Genomic DNA, 22,645 nt, shown 5'->3' with positions numbered 1-22,645 from the left:
ATACACACTGATCCACATATGCACACCAAACACTGACGTCACACTGGGAACTCAGAGAAGGAGGTAGGATGATCTATAGCCATTATTTCTGTTTCAGATTTTGGATGCTGTGATGCAAACAGTTGGAGCTAAGACAAAGATTAAATGCTGTCAAGCACCAACAGCAAATTTGTGAAGCAAAACAACCACAATTCACTGTGCAAATGAAGCCACATATGGCAAGCAATAAGATCAAAGAAATTATCTGCAAGTCAGCTGTGAGCTAACGTGGGCCTCATTAGCGAATAGTTAACAGCAAGAAAAGATGTAGGACATATAGCAATGTGTAGGGAAATTTTGCTTTATGACCCCTAAACTGGGGAAAATCCAGCATAATTTGAATAGACTGAAAGGAGAAATGAAACATTTTTCACCACAGAAAAACTATGACACTGGTTTTTGGCTTCAATGAGTAAGCAACTTTAGGCATCTCTCTGTGGGGGTGACTTCTCAATCTCATGACTCAGCAAAAAACCACTGCATTATTGACCACATAGATGAACAGACGGCTTTAAACATAAAGGAATGCAGTTCATGGCTGGAGGACGAAGCTCAAATATGAAGTTCAGCTTACAAAGTTAAAAAGAAATCTGCTGCAGTATCAGTAAAATCTGCCGTGCCAACTCAACGCGTGTGAATGTTTTGTTTTTAAGCACGGCAATTACTGCTCATTAAATTTCCTATTCACCTGTCAGCACTTTCAAACAAAGGGTCATTCTAATTCATTCACTTCATGTGTCATATTTTCCTCCTCTACTTCCTTCCTCTAGCTTACTGGTGGAGACTTTTGGCTCACATACTGCAGCGCAGTTCCTGTTGAACTGTTCCTGAAATGCTTCGGCATTTTCAGTGACAAGTTCCAGACATAAGGATGAAGAAAGAAAGGGAGAAAGTTTTGGGCCAAAACAAATATTGTGTGTTGAGTGTCTCATGATACTGACTAAAAACAAGACGAGGTCTGTATCAAGAGTGCAAGGATTGAAATTAAGTCAGTGTCCACTGCACCTGTTAATCATCAGCTTGTCGTGACTTAGGTCTATTATTTACTGGTTTGAGCCTTTTTTAGTTAATTTGAAAGGAATGAAAATGAGGTCAAGTGCTCTCTCATAAACCTCAAAGTATAAACATGAACCAGGGCTGGGAATTTTGAGCTGTAAGTAAGAAAAGGCATGTTTAAGTTGAAACAAATACAACAAGCCCTGCAAAAACTCGGGTTAACACAGATATATTGTCTACATATACAGCAAAACAGCCTCGTGAAACAGGTACAAGTCAACCTAAAATGAGGCAGAGATGAAGAGGCTATGCTTCATTGCTGCCTTGGGAAGTTGACTCTGCTGACTTTAGGTCTTGTGATTGTGTTGTGCCCTCTCGAAGAAAAATACCCTATGGGATAACCTCATTCCAACATGACATGCATCAAATTGCGAAGAACATACGTCTCCTCCATAATTACACCATAATTACAACTGAATTGTAAAGTGGGCCTAAGCATGTATTTGTATATGGGTGTGCATGTGTTTGTATGAGCCATGCCCGAGAAGCTGCTGAGGGAGGAGAGCAAGGTGCAGCTGAACTCTGTGAGGTCCCAGACACTGTGGCTGTCACAGCAGCACTTAATGTACCACTCATTAGTCATCAGTCTCCTTCACTCTCTGGAGGGAGACAAGAAACTACTGCCTACAGTGCAATCTCCTACTCTCAGCTCATCCTGAGTGCAATCCAACCGCCCATTTAGGGCTTTGAATCATACGCTGACCACAGACAAAGTTCAACGGTCATGCTCCTCAGAGAAGTTATGTGTCCATACAGTGTGCAATATATGTGTACACTTGAATATTACTGTATGTACGCAATGCTTAGGGAAAACAAGAAAGATGGCAATGAGAAGTTCCATTTAAATGTAAGCTTTCCATGATCCTATAAGATGCAATAAATAAAGAGATCTAGGTATAGTGTGTAATGCTGTGTTGATTCTTATTGATTTTAGGGGTATTTATTACAAACTGTGGTCATGTTAAGCATGCAGACACCCATAAGTACAGTGTCTTAATTTTTTACACTGAAGATTGAAGTTAATCATCTGCTTCCTCAATGCCAATTACTCAGCCTGAGGTATGATTTCATAATTAGTGACAAAGGGTAAAGAGGGCAGAAATAACAATAACCCTCACTGCCTCCAGGGAAATAGCTGCACATTTTTCTTGCAGCTTTTCATGCAGCTTGTTTAAATGCAACTGAATGTCCTGAGAGTCACTCTGTATCACACCCTGCAATTAAGTTTTTTCTGCATGCAACTAGTTGCATCAGGTTGTGACTGAATGTTCTTGCACTCTGTGTACATGGCTGCTACATGAGGAGAGAGTCTGCATACTTCATACAAGTGTTAATATGTTCAGTTGGTGTGGAGAATGTAAATGGCCTTACGGATAACATTGTGGAGACTCAGTGAAACAAAAGTAAACCTGACGTAGCAGTTTTTCACAGTGAGTGACACTGAGATGATTGGGACCACACCACAGCTGCTTCTACACAGCTGCAGATTCCTATAGGGATTTCTGTTAACATGGTCTCTGTCCAGGTAGTAATTTAAGCTAGGTAGCTTCAAAGGCCACCAAAGTTTTGCTTAATCACAATCAACAATGCCCTTGCTTTGAAAAGTAAGATTTAAGAACAGCATGAAGAAATCACTCAATACAATGAAAAAGTACATGGCAGAGCTCTACTTTACCTAATACATTAACAAAGGTTGATGCTTGGGTATTGCCCAGGGGAAATGTTGCCACTTTGCAGATGTAGGACCCAATATCTGCAAAACTGGCTCCTCCAATGGTAATGGTAGCATCTCGTACAGAAGGGGAAACAAATGAGATGCGTTTGGCATACTCTTGAGAGACGGAGATCCCAAACTCTGGGTTGAACACTGCCAGGGTAATGGTGCCTGAAGGAAGACGACGCTCCCAGGAGCTCTGTGTGAGACTGAGGTTGGAGCCCACTTCTATTCGGCAGCTCAGTGTGATGTTCTTCCCCAGCACAGCATTCACTTTCTCAGGAACAACTACCTGGTTACCGCTTACACCTGCTGAGAGAAAAGGAGAGAGATAAGATTTAATTCAGCATTGCTCATGACAACGTCACTGCGCTGGGTTCAGAAATGAAAGTTTTTGTTCTCTGGAGTCTAGTAGTAGAAGAAAATTGTCTGTGAATTCAAATCTAGATTCAATTTGTCAAACAGTAAGTTTTTCCTCGTTCAGCATGGCAGCTGTAACACCAGAGAAGAAGACGTGCTATCACCAGACAAGATTAGCATTCAAAGTACAGTAGCTGGGATTTGCCAATCCAGGGGGCTGGTGTGGAGAAAATTGCTTTTCTGGAGTACCGATCAGTGTTAACGCTGGGAAACAGGATATTAGCATACCTACAGTACTGAGATACAACTCTCCCCCACTCACGTGTGAGATTACACAGAAATTGTCACGACTTGTGCACGTGGTGTTGTTGCCAGTGTGTTCTGTCCATAATATCAAAGCAGCAGTGAGACTTAGATTAAATGAAATTCCTGATTAGGTTTCCACAAGCTGCAGTACACTATATCAAGCATTCACGCCTCTCACTCATTACCAACATTACCAGTCTTCCCGTACTCTCATTAACAGCCATTGTTTGCTCCAGACATGTTTTCCTGAGGTTAAAAAAACACCAGACTTCTGTGTTAGTCTGAGTGCCTTGCTTTGCTTCTTAATAAGCAACACACTTTCACCGCAGGACACTCAGACGGTCCTTCTTGCTAATCATCTGGGCACCTTTTAAACAGGAAAAAAAAAAACCTCTGGAAGGAGATGAAACAAAACAAGCAATTTGACGGTTTTATCCCCTCTTTTATATGAGGCCCTTAATTTGACTTAAAGCCCACCACAGCTTTTTTTTTTAATTTTTTTTTTTTTTAATTGAACGCAACATGTAAACTTGGTTTTGAACATTAACGGTCATTTAAATGCTGCAATTCCTGAAAGCCAAGAAAGACACAACAAATGCTTGAGTGGTCACAGAAGAAAAAAAATAAAAATAAAAATCACACTTAAACTTTGAGAAACCAACAGTGAAGAGCGTGTGATGCGCATGCCGTATGGACAGTAATAAGCATGCCACAGTTGATAGATGTGCTACTGGGTTGCAGCAATAGAAAACAAAAAACAACCAGCTCAGTGGGAATGAATGCAGTATCTTGGAAAACTCACCGGAAATAAATCCTAAATTACAGGTTATGGCCATAGCTCTGAACGGAAAAAAATCCATCCTCGCTCTGTTTTTTTTTTTGTGAGTATAATCACACAAATGAGTCACTGATAGAACCATTTTTAAGAGGCTTTACAAATTCAAAAGCGGATGGCAGAGTAGCTCCACATCAAACCTTGTGAGAATGTTTGCTTCATAGATGAAATGTAAAAAGCCAATTTCATTCAAAATATGCAGTTTTCTTGACACGGTTGCAATGAGAGTAAGCTAAATTTGGGAGTCATAAATTTCCACTTTGTACGTAGTCTCGGATGTGTATGGAGTAAAGCTTATAAAAGTGGTCCACTGGCTGGTATTTTCAGTCTTTGGCATGAATGTAAGTGGTAAGCCACAGCAATGCTATCTTGGTTTGTGAGGAATAAAGCCAAAGGAGGCTGAGGCTCCCCGTGCTCCATTACGTCCCCTATAATTTTAGTGATTACACACACACACACACACACACACACACACACACACACACACACACACACACACACACACACACACACACACACACACACACACACACACACACACACACAAAGAGTTTCTCTCCTCCAAAATAAGGAATAAGAGTGTGGCCATGTGTGTAAGAGTCAGGCATTTTGTTTGAATGGCTGCTGAGTCCTAAATGTATGCTACATTGTGTTGTGAAGTGTCATGCTGCGCTATAATACTTGGGCTTTCCTGTTTGTTTTTCTTCTCTGCTGACCCACATTTTCAAAATATTTTCCTTATGTTTCCTGCCTTACTGTGTAAACTAATATCGCACAGTTCTGCATTGTATTTTAGGCTTTTAACCTATTAACCTAAAGCATTTAACTTTGCCTGCCGTGTATGTCATTCACTTGGAGGGACACTTTGGAAAGTCACTCTGGATTATTATTTCATTTCTCCAAGATAATTTAGGGATCCGTTTACATCGTAAACCTCTAAATCATGCTCTGGTCTGAAAAAAGCCCACAGTGAGCTGCAGTGCATGTGTTGCCCTGTGTTTGCATTGCGCCCTGTGGGTGCACTGCTGTGGGGGAGAATCAGGGTCATCTGAGATGACACAACAGCTGTTTGTTGCTACCTTACTACTACAACTCAGTTGTTTTGCCTGATAAAATATAAATTTCCGTGATAAAAGCTTGGCAGCGAAATTAATGCTTGCAAATATATATCTATACCTGGTACAAGAATACAGATGGCAGGCTGATAAATATTGTCCTGCAGCTCTAGTTGTCTGAGCAGTAAACTAACATGCTTGGCATACATGACATTGCATTGATGCATGCAGACACGTGTCTCACACAAGGCTTCTCCCTAACATGCTCTACATACTACAGCTACCTGACACGACACTCCAACTGCTACCGTACGTAGTTTGTCTGTCTCAGTGTGTCAGCTTTCAAGCCTGTCAAAGCATACAAAGAAACCAGACTCCCTCCATGCTATGCTGTTTGTTTTACAGTAAGCATTTGGGAGTAAGAAGGAAAGGAGGGAGAGAAAGGGGGGAAGTGCTTAAAGAGGACTCCACCCTTACCATTAAGGGAGGAGACAGATGGCCTCTGCATGGGATACCTACAGCCAGGAGGAGAGTGGGGAAACTTGGCACCGCTAGCTGTACCATGAAGCACACAGCCAGGACTCACAAACTAGAACACCACGAAATATTATCTAAAATACTGCAGGCAAATGAAATGTAAACAGTGTGTTAAACAAAGCTGCCATGTTGTTTCATCAAGGAAATAGGTGTACTGCTACAGAGCTAAGGCACAGCCCAGAGCTGTCACTAGTTTCATTGCTGGTTATCCATCTTAACCAGTAAACAAATACTACTCAGGATTTTAAAAGGATAAACATGGACCACGACTATATTTTGATAATCATCTTTATGCTGTGTCACTGTTTGGATACTTTGCGGCCCACTTAGTCAACTCAAAGTGTGACACCCTGCACCAGAGAACAGGAAGAACCCTGGCCTGCAAACCCTAATTTGACCGAGGAGAAACAGGCTGCACTTTTGCCCCTTTTCCTTGAGAAACCCAAGGAAAGAATGAACTCATGGGAAGGATATGTTTGCCCTTTGAAGAAGTGCTTCATATTTGTTTCTTTCCCTCCTGACATCACTAATTGCGACAAGCTGCTCGAAAGACGCAATGGTAAATCAAAACCTTCCTCTTTGCCTGGCAACCGGCTCAAACATTCCACGTCGGCCACTCGATGAGCCAAAATCTCCACCTACTCAGACCTGACCCAGCTTCGGCCCTGACCTCCGCAGAGGAGGCTGTCTCCTGGCTTCAGATCCTCACAATGAAGCCTGCAGTGCATGTCAGAGCCGTATGAGACAAGCAGGATCCAATGCCAGAAACATTTACAAGCAGCAGCAAAATAGACAATATGTCATGTTCATGTAGACAAACTCCATGCATAGATTATCATGTCAAACAGCACTCAGAAGGGACTGATCTGAAGACCTCACAGGAGAAGAATGCAGACATGAGATCTATGCAGGAGGGAGTGTGGTTTAGGACTAAAGCAAAAGGAAACTGAGTGCTCAGCATTCAGAAATGAATATCGTGAGGCAAGGATGAATAAGGACAGAAAGAAAGAAATAGGGCAGTTATTGAGAGGAAGTACAGGAGGGAGATGGACCGAAGAAAAGACTTTAACAACAGTGTGAACTATGTGAGGACATAAAAATGTGACTGGGGTGGGTCAATCATTTTTACAAACTCATATTAATACATGGCAGGAAATGACAGTCTGACAGTGGTTCGGACCACCAAGTTAGCTGCTGAGCACATGGACAGCATGCAGGAGAGTTGATTTGTGCAGACTTTATAATGTCTGCTTTTATAATCATTTAGTTTTTTTCAATATGATTATTCTTTAGCACTTTCGGCTATCAATTCTGCCATTTACGCTGACGTGCAGAATTTATGTTCTCACTAAATTAAATACGGACGTTTTGAAATATATAACATTGCTACAACAAAGTCCAATGGGGCAAAATACATTAACGGTCACACCACCACACAGGTTGTAAAGTAGCAAACAGTTTAGCCACATGATCTACAACTCTATTTGGAGGTAGAACAGAGTCAGCATACCTGTGACATTAGCAATGATCCCACATTGCATGAAAAAGCTGTGCACATGCACTACTACAGCAAGCACAGGTGAACTAGGTAGTGATAAGAAGTAATAAACCAGAATTACCCTGCACAGAGCATTTAAATAGAAAAAATATATACATTTAACTGCTATTTGGCTGAGACACCTTCTCCTGGTCTGGACTGTTAGCCAACTGCTGCACAAGTTTGCCCATCTGATGATGTCACAAGAGATTTTTAGGTGGTCTTACCAAAATACACAAAATCTTTACATGCCCCTTATCAAAAAGCAAAGAAAAAAGTTTAAACCCCAAACTGGCGGAAGGCGTGTTTTGCTATCCTTGCCATTGTCCTCTTCAACCTAGCCTAGTCCTCGCTCTCTTTGCCGCTTTGGTGAATTTCAAGTGTGAGTATGAGGTGGACACAGTCTGAGGGGCAGTGCTTCATCACTGTTTAACGAGCGCAGTGCCTCATACTCCTTAAGGGCACTGAAGTCCCTTAGACTGCTATAGCCCAATGGCAACATTAGCTGACTATTAAACTTCAATCTTACTCTCAAGGTCACATTTAAAAAATGTTCATTAACATGCTTTTGAAAACTGCGCTGGCGAACTCTGCCAACCTCACACAAAGCATCCAAATGGATCTATGAATATGGATTAAATACGACTATTAGATATAGTCATAAAATAGTCACTCATAATGTCTCAACGGGCTTCAGTCCATAGCAGCAACTGTTCCTGACCCAACCCAAGCCGTCTAAGTGAAAAAAGTAAGTAGGTAAAAGAAGTAAAAAGAAAAAAAAAAAGAAAAATCAAAGAAACATGAGAAAGGCAATTCAAAAGAGACCCCCGGTGCTTGTGTCCAACAGCAGCCGCAGGTGGGTAATTTGTATAAAATGGACTAAAATTGTAACAGCTGAGAATTTTCAACAGCACTTGTAAATTTTATCAACAAAATCCACCGGGGCTTGTATTTTCTGAGAGTCATCTGTGCCTTTAAACACTGCAAACTCAAAGAAGTCAATAGGCAGCATGAAGCCATTTGTTTGGTATTGTTTCTCTCTAAAGAGGTGACGAGGGGGAAAAAAAAAAAAAATCAGACAATGCCTATATGCCTAACACAGGGCCCCTGCTTTATTATTGTGAGGCGTGTAACGCTGTCTCAATAAGTTAGAGACAGGATAGGCCAAGTGGTGGATTGCTTGTTTTATGGCATGTCTTTATCGTAAGAATTATTTGTGCAGTGTGAAGAAAACATTAGTTCTTACACCAGCTGTAATCTACCCCCTTCCTTCCTAGCATTGTATCCTGTGAGGGCGTGAGGCTTTTTCAGTGGGCTAATTCATGGTGGAGACAAACACAGGCTGACAGGCCTTTAAAACGGAGGCAGGCGGGCCTCTTTCACATGTCACTGTCCTCTTCAAAACCTTTTTCTCATTGCTCCCCCATAGCAATGTGGACTTCAGTGCCCTTCTCATCCAGGTCGCATTTGATTAAAGATCAATGCTTATAAGAAAAAGATCAATAATGTTGACATGCAAAATGTCAGGATGGGTTACAACCTCTCATAGAGTCAACTACAGCTATGCAGTAAAACTTGTGAAGGACAATGTCTGCCACTGTGTATCAAAGCAATACAAACACTCCTACAGCATCCTGTCTTATTGTGTGGGATTTGTTATTGTTTGTTGTGGGGGTTTGAGGTATGTCAGCATGTGCACACAGTGCTATGGATTCAGAGAAGGACAGCAGTGTTATTCTCCCATGCACATAGAAAATGTATAACAAAATGTGCAATTCTGGAACAAAGAAGACTATTAAAAAAAAGTCACAGATGGTCAAAGAAGGCAAGGAGAGGCATTTTTCCATCTGCTGTGTGAATAAGTAACTTAATTTCAGAAGTTTGCTTTTCAAGAGGAGAGGCGACAAAGGGAGTCTTTCTCCATTAGAGCTTAAGTGTATGACATCCCTAACATGTTGATGTTAACAGAGGCTGCACTGCACTCACCAGCGCTCTGCAGCAGTGTTGAAAATTGCACAGGGGCAGAAATGTTGTTCATGTCAGGGTCTGCTAGCTCATCAGCTGCAGCCCTACTGCTCCTGTCCTTTTGTAGATAGCTGAGTGTTCTCAAAAACCTTTATCTTGTCTCAGTAGTTGACAGCCATGAATGAATGTTTAGACATTTACTACATAAGGCAATTAGCCAGATATCGGGCAAAGACAAGCAAAGCGTCTACACTTTCAGAACAAGTGGTGTTTTATGGTTGACCTAGTATGTATTTAATTGATTTTAGTAAATTATTCACAGCATCCACTGAAACATACCATCAAGCCAAATAAAGGCAGGCTACGTAGTGATAATTGGACCTCCAACCCTCTACATTTGTCTGTGATAACAAAAGATGAACTTTTATGATGAACTCACACAAAGCTCAACAACTGTGTTCCCAAACAGTTTCTCTAGAAAAGACGAGTAATACCCTTTTCCTCACAGGACTCTCCTTAACAATGCTCAAGTATAAATTCAGCAATGAGCCATACCAACCGCTTCAGTCAAGAATTATGCATCATGTTTTCAACACATCGCTCTCCTTTGACAAATATTGCCATTTCCTGATAAGAAATCGTATAAAACCAAGCTCAATCTTCAGTCATTAGGACAGAAATAGATCAGGCTCCCTTGTTGGGGAGTGGTGGTGGTGGGTGGGAGTGAATGAGTTGTGTACTAATCACAGACTCCACTGCCCTCGACTGGGTCTAAATGGGCTACTGTACTTTCATTAGGCCGATCTAATATAATGGAAACAGTTTCCCACATGCCACAGAGACCCCAAAGGGAATTGGACTGTTTTTCTTTAAAATAATTCCCATGATTGTCCAATTTTAGATTTCTTGTATAACGCCTGTTTCTGCCAACAACCAGCAACATGTCTTTTTTTTTTGTTTGTTTTGTTTTTTTCAAGCGATCTACATAATGTCAGTGACTGTCACATGTCGGCTACACCCACTGGACTAGTGTTATCTGGGAATGTGCAAAAATTTGCAATATGTTTTGGTGTAACAGAGAAGAATAGTGGTGGGCGGTGAACAATACACTGCTATTTTTATACATAATTATACAGTTTTATCCAGTGACAGAATAAAAGCAAACCACTTTATGTTAGAAAATTGCCATTTTAACATATTTACAGCCCTTTTTATTGATACAAGAAAGAGTTTGTTTTAAGTGCTAGATCTGCCCAACATGCATCTGATCTTATTTATGTCCTCTAATGGGGCCAGGAAGTACATGGATTATTCGCTATGTTTAATACATTACTTTATCTGGCCATCCCGTGGCCATCCCATGAATAACTTTATTTGTTATTTAATTTAGAATCAAATAACTCAATTATTTGATCAAATAGCAAATTTACATGGCTATTGCTGTTAGTAGCACTTAAGAGTGTTAGTAGGGAGTTTAAGTTAGAATTAGTAGGATTTTCCAAAATAAAAAACAATGTATAGACTCTTACAAATATAATCCCTCTAAATTACCACTTATTACCCACTAGCGAGGCAGTGTCTGCAGAGACCCTGCCTTCTGCTTGCATTTTCTCATTTTGCTGTGTTCAGATGTTTCTGGGCACTTATGGGCAGTGGGGATATAGCCTCGGGGTGGGTGGTATACCAGTTTTGTCAATGTTACCGGTGTTAAATTCTGGCAGACAAGGATTTTGCAATACCGTCATTACCTTCATAAATGTTTTCACATCTTAAAAATAACGTGCTTTACTACACGCAGATAGAGGGCTACGCATGTACACATAGAAATGGAGTTGCATCCACTATCTACTATTTTCCTTGCTATAACCCAACAACGGTAACACAAAGATGTGAAAAGTGAAATTATGAGCAATGCACACCAAGTTCAACAAGAATCAACACAAAAGCCTTTTTCTACTCCTACCATCTGAGTAAGTGAAGATCCAGTGGATTAACTTGATGGCAGTGTCCCCACAACAACTGGAAAACTCTTAGGCCAGATATGCACTTTGAGGGCCAATACAAATGAGGATTCATTTCAAAACTGAAGCTCAAGGATGGATCGATACTGACTTCAAACCTAGAACCTGTAAGTTTTGCCATTTTTATGTTGACTCGACTGTTAATTTTGCCAGTTAGCTTACATTAGCATGTTCTGTGGCTAACATGGATAGGAGCATCTATTGTAGACCCACATGCTGGAGCAATGTTGGTGTATTTAATATAGAGAGAGTGTAGAGAAAGCCACTTTTGAGGCACATTAAATAACCAGAGCAGTAGGTTGGATGCAGGTAGCTGTTTTTTTTTTTAAATTGCTTTTTGTGCAGTGTCACAAAGCCAGACCTAACGTTATCTCCACACTTCATGCTACAACACATGCTCAGCTGGTTTTGTTGTCACACGAAAGCTCCCTCTACTGCATGCTGCGCCAATATGTTTGTCTGTTGCTGCTGTTTGTAAATGTACTTGATAGTCATCTCCTGTGGTCCCCTGAGTGTTGTACTTAAATAATAACTTTGGGTTTTCTGCCAAATAAATGCTGCTGAGATGCATAATCCTACCTCTTGTCTAACTCTGAGAATGAATCACATTACATTTACTAATTAACCTACATTATGGGGCAAGTTACCCCTTCCAAAACACACGCAAGTCTATATTTAATTTTTATTCCTATTCTTTCTTACGAAAGTCTTATGTTTCGTGTTTTGAGTGGACTACCCATTTCATTTTTGTAACACCATGATATAATACTATCAATGTAAAAAACAAAAGAAATATCATAGTATAAATTTTAGATAATATTGTCCTCTCTTAGTGTAGCAACCAGCTAATAATAGTGTGCAGGGGTGAGGGCGGGACTCTATAAAAACAGTATGGTGACCAGGTGCCAGATAGTAAGCACGCCTCTAAGAGGAAGCTATGCAAATGGCAGACATAGTGCCGACATAACGCAAATTTAAGAAGGCAAAAGTGGACAAAGCTCATTCTGTTGCTGCAGGTGGTAAACTGGGCTGTGTTATGGCAACCATGGTCAGAGTGCATGTGCTTTTGGTGTTATTGAGACAGGGAATGAATATTGTGTTGACAAACCGCAACCAACCATTCCTATTCATTCTGTCAGATGTTTTTGCTAGAGGATAAAATAATTGTTTGTAATTAGTCCACGTTAGTATTAGTTTGGGTTGTCTTACTTATAAGGGTGTCTTTATCTTTTTCATTTTGGCACCCAAAACGTTTGCCAAGTTTGGCTGCAGATCCCTCCATCAACACAGTCTCTAGAAATGAACAAGTGTATAATATGGACACACTTCGGTGCAGGAAGCTGCTTTGGACATTCTTGAGCAATCAGCATCACTGCATATGTCAGCAATCACCACTTCAAAACAGGGGGAGGAAGCAGAGTAGTCCAACAAAAATCAGCCTCTTTACTGTGTGCATCCAGTGGTCAATAAAAACAGTAAGTAGTTTGGTCAGTGTGGCATTTCAGCAGCATTATCCTGGTCAGAGGGAGTTCATTTTTCTCGGCACACCCACTTTTCCCGGCACATACTCTCACCGTTTCTGCAACAGATTAGAGTGGTACTCTTGATTCACCCTTACCACCCACTTTGAACAGTGAGAACAAGGAGATCTAGGTGCCTAAAAAAAAAGACAAAAAAATCACAGCTGACTAAAGCACATCCGTAGTGACCTCACAACAAGACACAAACACATGTATTTGACAACATGCCAATGCAAAAACATTAAGCTAACTGCTTTGTCCGAGATGACATTATATTTCTCTACATCCTTTAAAAGTATGTGCAGACTTCAGTCGAGGGGGAATATTGCGATGTAATCCACACTCCTGTCCTACAACTGTAAAGAGCACAGAAATTTATTGAAACACTGAAAAAATAGTAAGACAACATCCAAGTTTATTTTCTCTCTCAGGACTCAGGTTACATGTCTGGTTTGACGTAGTGTTCCCATAATATGAAGCTCACTTGGATGTAAAAGATAAATATTTTGAAAACATAAAGGGAGCAGTACCCCATTTATTGTCAGTATAACAGCTCTGGGTTGTAGGATAAGTAAACCTGCACGGATGTAATGCAATCCATGCAACGTCTGATATTCGAGCATTGTTTTTAAGCCCTAAATAGAACTGGCCACTTGTTTTGTTATGATCCTTTTCGCAATCCAAGTACAGGCAAAAAATAGCAACTACGCTGAACGATCATGTTTGTCAGCAGTGAGCGGTAATCTATGACTCTTGACCGGTGTGACAGAGGAGCTTAGCTATTGAAGATAGACAATACATGTTCTACCTTCCTTCATCAGTTTTAAACGGTAACAAAACCTGCAGTCTATTTTGGTCAACAGCTTTAAAAGACGGGAAATGTATTCAGCTTTAAAGGCTATGTGAAAAAGAAGAGCGTATCAGCAACTAGAAAAGAACCATGAAACTTAAGTATATGGAGGTAATGTGGACATGGGGGGGTGTAGCAGGGATGGCAGGGGAATACAGAATAATTTGGCTGAATACCAGCAGGGATATAGTTGTGCAAAATCCTATTTAAGCCATTACCGCAATATATCTGCATCAAGGTCCAGGGCTGCTCTGCAAGCCAAATCAGGGAACTCTGAGGTAGGGGACAGGTCTTTCTTTCCCTTAGTTTCGGTGTCTGATGTTATCTCACACAAAATGAGGGCAGAGGGTGGCTGCTGAAACCCAGAAAACTTGGACAAAGGCTCTCTGACAAAAATGCAAAAACTACACTATGTGAAATCAAACTGCGTCATATCCAAATCATTTTGTCACAGGCAGTCTGTTTGAAATAACGCAAGCGTTTCCAACTGAACTGCAGGAATGTTAACGCTATACACTCAGTGCTACAGGAACAGTTTTGGGATGTCAGTCATGAGAAAGTCCATTATAGTAAATAATGCATGCAGTGAACATTTCCTGCTCACTTATGGTTTGGGCCCTGTGATTCTGGGATAGGGATAGTCTGATACTTTCTGTGTTTCCACTGCTAAATTCTGTAGTATACCATAGAAGAGCAGACTAACTTTGCTGAAGCAGATAATGTAAAATCAGTCTTTAACAAAAGCCAGTATTGTGGTTGACTGACTTTGCTGAAATTCAAATGTCTATTATCACTCTAGATAAACACTGTGCTAGAGAGCTTAAAAATAGGATGTGGATGTAATACTAGGGGATCCATCCTACAGGTGTTTGGCGGAAAAAGAGGAGATTCCTTTTATTAGCTACAGTATACCGCATGTCACCTTTCTTTGTGTACAAGCAAATAAGACAACACTCCTGATAACTTAGTTGCTACCATGGGCACTTCCCTGTATTTGACTGGTGGGTGTTAATAATCTCCCACTTGGGTGGTAGGGGGTGTGTCAGTGGATACAACTGACTGTGTGCTCTTCCCAAACATCATAGCCACCTGACAGCTGAATGAGTGAAACAAATAAGACTGAGTGGTGAAAAGCAGCCACACCTGTTTCCCATAACCCTGACGCTCCTCTCCTGGGGGATTCAGCTGCTGACTTTGCACATCCTGCATGTATACCTCTTTAATGTGGACTGTGAAGCCACAGTGTATCCGAATGACCCAAACCTCAGTCACATGTTGTTATCTGTTCTTTCAGGGAAAAACCTTGACTCCTTAAACAGCAGGCAAAAAACAGTTTAAAAAGGTTTCCCTCTGTTCATTCACAGTTGGTAATTAACCATGGAAATATCTGGAAGCCATTTATACGGGGCAGTTTCCTATGACGCAGTGATCGAAACAGTCAATTCCTGTCTATCTGAGATTTATTCAGTAGACAAAGCGTACTAGCTACCGCGCAGAGAAAAACAGCACAGCTAATATTAACATTTTCAAAGTATTTTCTGCATGTTTCCCCTTTTTCCTCCCAATTTTGAAAGGCTAATTACCCATGCACTGTAGTAATGACTGGGAACTCCCAGTGTTGGTCTGGGGAGGAAATAGACACAAAATAATGAACGCTACCAGAAGCTCTGTGATTGGTTCGTGAAACCAGACAGGTGGGTTAAAGGTTGAGGCATGGCGTGAGTCTATATTTGTGTCATTATCATTAAATCCCATGGCAAGACCAAACTGAACAATGAGTTAGTCTGCCTCTCAATGCTTTCCACCTTGCCTGTCCTGTCTGTGGCACTCAGCCCCAAGCCCACTTCAGTTGGGCACTGTAGTTTTTAGCAAACGTTGTTTGGCGCCTTTGTCGGCAACTATTACCTCACATTTGGTGAACTAGCTAGTTTTTATGCCTCCAGCATTTGACCAAATGCAATACTGTGGCTCACTGTTTTTAACAACTGAGGAATAAGCTATATCAGACTCAAGCTGCACAGACAATATTTGTTAGTAGAATCAATTAATGGTTTCATGGGATTTGTTGACAATAACAAGCATACAGAAGATTGCCAGCTTTATCCCTCTAAGCATAAGATTAAAAATGGTTATGCCTGGTTACAGTAAAATGCTTTGGCACAGGTGCCTGTAAAACCGTTGACCGAACACCTCAAGCTGCAAAGAGGTAAGAAAATATATTTTTGCTTGAATCTGAGATCATCTCAGTGTTAAGTCTACATGACACTAATGTGTACATGCAGTGGGACACTCAACACAGAAGCAAATTAAGGGAGGAACTGTTTTGGTGTTTATCTTGAGCAAGTAACTTTCACTGAAATGAATGGAAATTGGTGCCATTTTCAGAGCCCCTGTTATAAAGTATAATATACAGCACATTTAGTCAGGGTAATTCAGGTTAGAACAAGTGCAGGCAGCTCTAAATGGACTTGTGAAAGCAGTGGGCTGAGAGTAATCAAGTCCAGGGATAAGCTAAAACTGGGGGTTACGGCTTTGAATTTACTAATGCACCACCAGGGAGCGGCTTGCCATACAAAGCCTCTGACAGTCAGTCACATCTGTCGGGGAAGAGGAAGCAAAGGGTGGAGTCAACAGAAGCTGGTGACCACAGCCTGCTCCCTGAACCCCACACACACAGCCTCCGTGTCCCACAATAAAGCAGCCAGCTCATCTGCTGATGGCCTCCCTTCAAAAAGAAAACACTACATGCATTCAATGTGATTAGGAGTTTTCAGTCTGCTGCTTCACAACTGAGATTTAAGATCAAATGAGAGGATCAGATGAATGCTACAGCTGTGAGCCACAGATGTGCATCCAAAATTTTTGAACTTTCTTTCAAATCGTCCTTACATATAATTCCACTACCAAATAACCAGTGTGGATAATTAACACCAGGAATCAGCAAAATGTTGGCATCTGTGCACATATTTAATCGGTGGATCACAAGCTGTCTTATGTGCTAAGTCATGCTTGAAGTTAACCAATCATTATTGTTAGAAGAAAGTGAATCAAGTAAAATTCATCGTGACAGAAGGTTTTTGTCTTGTTAAAACATCACAATTTCCACAAAAAGCTTGATAGCTTGGTAACAATATCTCTGCATCTATAATACATATTTAATGTTCAGACTGACAATAGCATTAAGCCAATCAAAAAAAGGCTTGATCTGATCTGCCTTATGCCATGTGGTGACAAAGCTGAAGCTATCTGAATAAATATTTTGATGACAATCCCACTTTCTTGGCTACATCTTGCTGTCAATTAAAGATATAATATGTACCATTTCCACATTAAAATGTATATCGTATGTTTTACATATTCAACTGTGAAGACCACAACTCCCATAATCCCACGTTACGACGTCATCAAGCTACATCTTCTGTTTTCATTGAATTGATTAAGAGACCCCGTAACGCCAGAAATTACATACTGTGTGTTTAATAGCCACTGAAGCGTACAACCTCTATAAGGACCAAATCTGCTCAGTCTGTGCACTGCTCAAATCTATTTCTGTTTCAGTCTATAATTTAGGTGGCTCCATTACTACATTATTTATTTAGATTATGAATCATGTGGCCCCAAGAGAAGAAACCTCAAAACTACGGTCTTCAATTACCGACCTCACAGCCTGTAGCCACGCCTAGACTGAATCCCCTCCTCATGAGGCCGTCTACACTACAGAGAATCTGGAAATGACACAGTGAAGGAAATTGGCACCAATGCTGTTTTTGTCACAAAGCCCCCCTGCACACTTGTGCTCTGCTAAACAGACAACAGTAGGCCAAGGCCACATGGGCTCCAACCATATGTTATTTAGAGTCAAAAACCCGCACAAATTTTTGCTCCAAACACAACACCAAAACTAACCTTTCGCTGGCTAGGGTGTCCCCTGTGTTAATAATCAGTCAATTTGGCTGTCGAGGTGACTCGTTGGACTGAAAACCTGCACACATGGCACCAAATGACACATGCTTGGAAGCTAATCAGCTTAGTTTGCAACACTGCGTTGTTTATCAGTTCCCTGTGTTGATTTATGAACCAGTGTTTTGTGGTAAGAGACAGAAAAAGTATGGTATGAAGAGGACTGTTGTGTGTGTGTGTGTGTGTGTGTGTGTGTGTGTGTGTGTGTGTGTGTGTGTGTGTGTGTGTGTGTGTGTGTGTGTGTGTGTGTAAGCATGACAGCGATGACACTGGTGGCAACTAAAGAGACACATGCTAGAGCTCAACAGATGAATATGGACGACATATCAGCCACTATTGTCTTATTCTGAAAATGCATCCACCAGTGAAAGTACAATACAGTACTTGCAGTACAGAAATGGCAAAAATATGTTTGTCGGTCATTTAGAAACACTGTCTCCATTACATAGCTAGTCCAATAATGAGCACTAAGTTGTTGTTTTTTTTACAGTAAAATGTACCACTTAGTACAAACATCAATATATCATTATTTAATATCTTAAACTGTCAAACATTGCAATCAGTATCGCTGATAAGAGCTGTAAGTATTAGTTGATAGATTGGTCACAAAACAGAAGATTAATTAGCAAATATTTCAATAATGAAATTATTAATTTTAAATGAAACATGCTGCTGAATAAAACAAGACATTTTGAAGACGTCTCCTTGGCTTCTGGGAAACTGGGATGGACATGCTTCAGCATCTGCTGGTGTTTTATACACCAGGAGATTATTAAAGGAGCAATAAAACTAATCATTACTTGCAGCCATGCATTGACACGGTGACCAGTGGCAGCTATGGGAGTATGTCATTTCTTCCAATGCAGGAACGGTTTTATGGTCGTTTTAGAAACTGCTACTATGGCATATCTGAGACGCTTTTATTGCCCTTGCATTCAGGAAAAACAAATGGTGCATTCCTGGGCAGTATTTACTTAAGAATCCATCCTTGTTTGTCTCTTCTTTTGTCGTGTATTGTAATCCCAGCTCAGGACTGGGGGTACAGCAAAGCCCCACAGCTGCACTACTCGGAACAGTATAGTGACTGGAAGGTGCTCCGGCTGGCATGCAGCCCAACTGCAGGTCAATACTTCCAGAGACTCTGCGACTGCAGTGCCTCCCCTGAAATATGTCTTCATTTCCCCTGCCACCCCTCACGCCCAAAGCGGAGGTCTGCGCTGCTTCTCATCTCCTGTATCACATAACGATTACCCCCCATCTGTGTCCAACCACTTGGCAAACTTTTCACAAAGGAGCTCTTCTGTGCTCACCATAAGTGACACCCTGAATACTCCATTTCGTTGCTATTTTTGGACACCACGAATCACTGCTGCTCCTCAGTGCTCAGCCCTCAGAGAGGGAGAGAAAGCAGCCGGTATGTCCCCCCCCCCAACACTCCCCGAGCAATGCAAGCTAAGTCAAGACGTGACATACTAGAAGTAAGGTTAGCTGGAAAATGTGCGCATAATTACCATCAAATCAGCGCTGAGCATGAACTTATCTCCTGCCCGAGTGGACTCACTTCAACTGAAAATCTAATTGAGTTAGCTTGTGTGTAACGAGCAGTTGCTTGATGTGGCTTAAGTTCACATAAAAACTATTGTTAGTAACCTTAAGAAGTTGTCCTCAAATGGCAAATAGGCACGACAAAACGAGGTCTGGCTAACGGTGAACTGAGCAGCTACTTCGCAACCGACGTAATGTTGGGATAACTGTCCGCAGACAAGATCCGTTAGCTCGAATAAAGCTAGCTGGCTTTGAACGGAACACAGCCCATTTCAACACAGCGAGCGTTAGCCGGTTTTGGCGTTTTTGTATCGGTGACTAACGGTAGAGGCATCGAGAAGCTCCGCTGCAACTTCTCTCAGTCGCCTCAAAAGTAGCAGAATGACAAAAGAAAGGCGATAACTCACAGGTAAGTCCGTACAGGCTGAGGAGAGCCGTGAAAAGTCGCAGTCCGTTAACGTTAGAAGGGAAAGTCCTCCTGAGCGGTGATCTTTTCTCCATGATTCCCGTCTGCTTGTGCGCTCTCGCACTCCCGGGTCCGTCCTCCCTGCTCCTCGCGCGTCCCTGCTCTCTCTGGCTAGCCCGCGCTCCTGGGGAGCTGCTCTCCATAGCGACCGACCCGCGTGGGCTGTACCACTTCTGCGGGACGACAAACACAAACATACGTAGCCCACGCACGCACGCACAGGCGCACGCACACGGTCCCGGTCATCCCCGTTTGATTTGATGTGTCCCATTTCAACCGTGGGCGCTTCTGAGGTGTAAGCGTGCTTATAGAGTAATATGATAATGGAACTAGTTGAGTTAGTTTGGTGATATTGGCTGGGGTACCAGCAGTGGTATAGTACCATGAAAAGTACTATTTTCATGGGACAGAGTAAAAAAAACTCTCTCTAATTCAATGCAGAACAACAAACAAACAAAAGCAAAACATGAAAACTTCCAATAGAGGTGAATACATTTTATAAGAACTGTAACTGGGACTATACTATAGTAGGCTTGTGGTAGTTAGCCTGGATTACAGTACAGTATTACAGTATTGGTCATTGTTGAAATTATTCAGATGCTTTATTTGAGTACGAGTAACAATACCACATTGCAAAAATACAAGAAAATATGACTTGTGTATTATTAGCAAAAAAATACTTCAAGTGTCAAAAAATACTAAGTTGCATGACATGAAGATACTCAAGTATATTACACATTCATGTTCTCATATTCTACCACTGGTAGTAGCTGTTCCAGTTGAAGTTGAAGTTGAAGTTGAAGGACCAAGGCTGGAAGGGAGCAGCTGCCCTAAAGGCCCCAAAACCACAAGGCACTCCAAAGGCTCCAGGTGTGGCAGTTAGTAACTGGTAATTGATTGGCTGCGTTTTTCTTTGTAATCAATAAAGGTTGATCTGATCTGATCTTAAAATACTGATCTTCATGTGTACTCTCTCTTTCTCTCTGCTAAAAAGAATGAAATGAAAGAGTTTTGTTTGCAGCTGTTGGGAATCCCCTCGTGGAAACTGGAATTGCATGCACACTAAACTGCAATGAAATCATTAACTGCAATAATAACAGTTTACTTTTCAAGTGTGATTACGTTCTTCACAGCAGTGACTGAACAGATGAAAGCTCATTGTCTTACTCAAGGAGACACGGTCCTGTGGGTGTCGAGGAGATAGACCTGTAACTGGTTTCACTGCAGCCTCTCTAACCACCAGGTCCAGCCTATTTATAGACGGAGGTTTTGAACTGTAAGTTGATATAAATGTTTTCACTTAACACATTTAGAAGGTCATGAGCACATATTTCGTAGACAACGTGTAACCAGTGTTTCAAAGTTATTCTAAAACTGTGAGGGAAAACAAGGAAGTGAATGTGAAAGTTAATATAAACCCCAGGAATCAGCTACTGAAGGACACACACGACTAAAGCACTTTGATTTCTGCCTCTGAAAAAGTGAAAATGTGTGTTCTCACCAATTCAGCACAGGCACACTGTGACGACTCCGTCCTAAAACAAAGTGGTAATGAAACACTCTCTTGCATTGTTCTTTTCTTTGAGATAATTACAGCTTTTACACATTCAGGAATCTGGCGTTGTGTGCAGCACAGTGTTATTATCATGCTCTGCAGCTTGAACTGATAAACATGCTCCCTCAGCAGTTTTAGGCAGACATCATATTTATTCTCTTGAGATAAGCAAAAATGCTTCTTTCAATGTGATTCCCTCATGTTGAGCTTCCCATTTCACTCTGCGGTGACGTCTTCATCACCTGTATTAGTGTCCTTACCACGGGATGTGAACTCTCCGGGGAGCCTCCATCATCTCCCACAAAATTTAACTCTCACGCTGCGCTGCAGCCCAGCTTCACCATGATTAAAGCATGACCCATGATGTGTCACCACACTGTACCCCCTGCCTTTATACCCTCTGGTGGTTTATTTATATCCTCAAAGAGCTATAAATCCCCAGGTGAAAGTGCTGCCCTTTTCACCAATCAATCTCCCCTCCTGGGCCACTTTGCATTGGAACAGTAAAGTCAGTGCACGGAGGAGGCTCGTGTATTTATGAGATGATAAATCACATCTTATTTTCCTCCACAATACATCTAATGTGTTAATGATATCACCAATTTGGGTGAAATAGTTTCAGTGAGGCTTATTTCACACCACTGGCATAACTGCACACACGCTGCATAAATGCTCAAACCCCCTCAGTAGCACTAAATACTTTATGAGCATTTATGGCCCATGACCTTTGTAATTGTGGTTACCTCATTGAGGGTTTATGCTGAAAAAATACTCTGTAAGCACCATCACATTTTCTTCCAGGCAGGCAAGGCTGCACTGGCACCACCTCCCCTGTGACCAGTGGGTGCACATCCACATAGACTGTCTGGGATATTTGGTTTTACAGTCTGTGAAAACAGCCTTTGTTAAACACAACATTCCTCACTAGTCACATTGGTGAGCCAGTCCTTGCACACCTCAAACCCCCCCCCACCACCACCACCCCCACCCCACACACACACACACACACACACACACACACACACACACACACACACACACACACACACACACACACACACACACACCGTAGCTGCTTGCATGGTCCCATCCCCTGCCAAGGCTTGGCCATCTAGAGCAGGGAGAGGTCATCTCACTGCTGACGCCACACACTTGTGTTTGCAGCTCCACATAGGTCTTCCCCATAATGAGCTCCCTCTAAAATGACCCTCTGCAGTTCACACTGACCTTTGCAAGCCATACGTGAAGACAATAAAGACAACGTGCCAGCTACAGTGCATATTCTCATTACAGAAGGACAAGGCTTCTACAATGAGCATTTGGT

The 22,645-nt window shown here is 41.6% G+C and overlaps 1 protein-coding gene across 2 annotated transcripts in view; it reads right to left on the bottom strand.

The window, feature by feature from the left end:
* nectin3a (nectin cell adhesion molecule 3a) overlaps nt 1-20,055 on the bottom strand; it is a 32,536-nt gene extending 12,481 nt beyond the window's left edge. Inside the window, exons 1-2 of one of the 2 annotated variants that reach the window (XM_070970210.1) lie at nt 19,708-20,055; nt 2,771-3,121 (exon numbers count right to left, since the gene is read on the bottom strand). In XM_070970210.1, the coding sequence (XP_070826311.1) occupies nt 2,771-3,121; nt 19,708-19,963 (607 nt within the window). In that variant the 5' untranslated portion in view covers nt 19,964-20,055. The remainder of the gene's footprint in view (nt 1-2,770; nt 3,122-19,707) is intronic. The other variant, XM_070970211.1, reaches the window with a different exon arrangement.
* Between the last annotated feature and the right edge of the window lie 2,590 nt (nt 20,056-22,645).

Source organism: Chaetodon trifascialis, chromosome 9, assembly GCF_039877785.1.
Source record: "Chaetodon trifascialis isolate fChaTrf1 chromosome 9, fChaTrf1.hap1, whole genome shotgun sequence".
In the NCBI taxonomy this organism is placed as follows: Eukaryota; Metazoa; Chordata; class Actinopteri; order Chaetodontiformes; family Chaetodontidae; genus Chaetodon; species Chaetodon trifascialis.
Note: the sequence above shows the minus strand (reverse complement) of the source record. Positions and strands in the feature narration are given on the sequence as shown.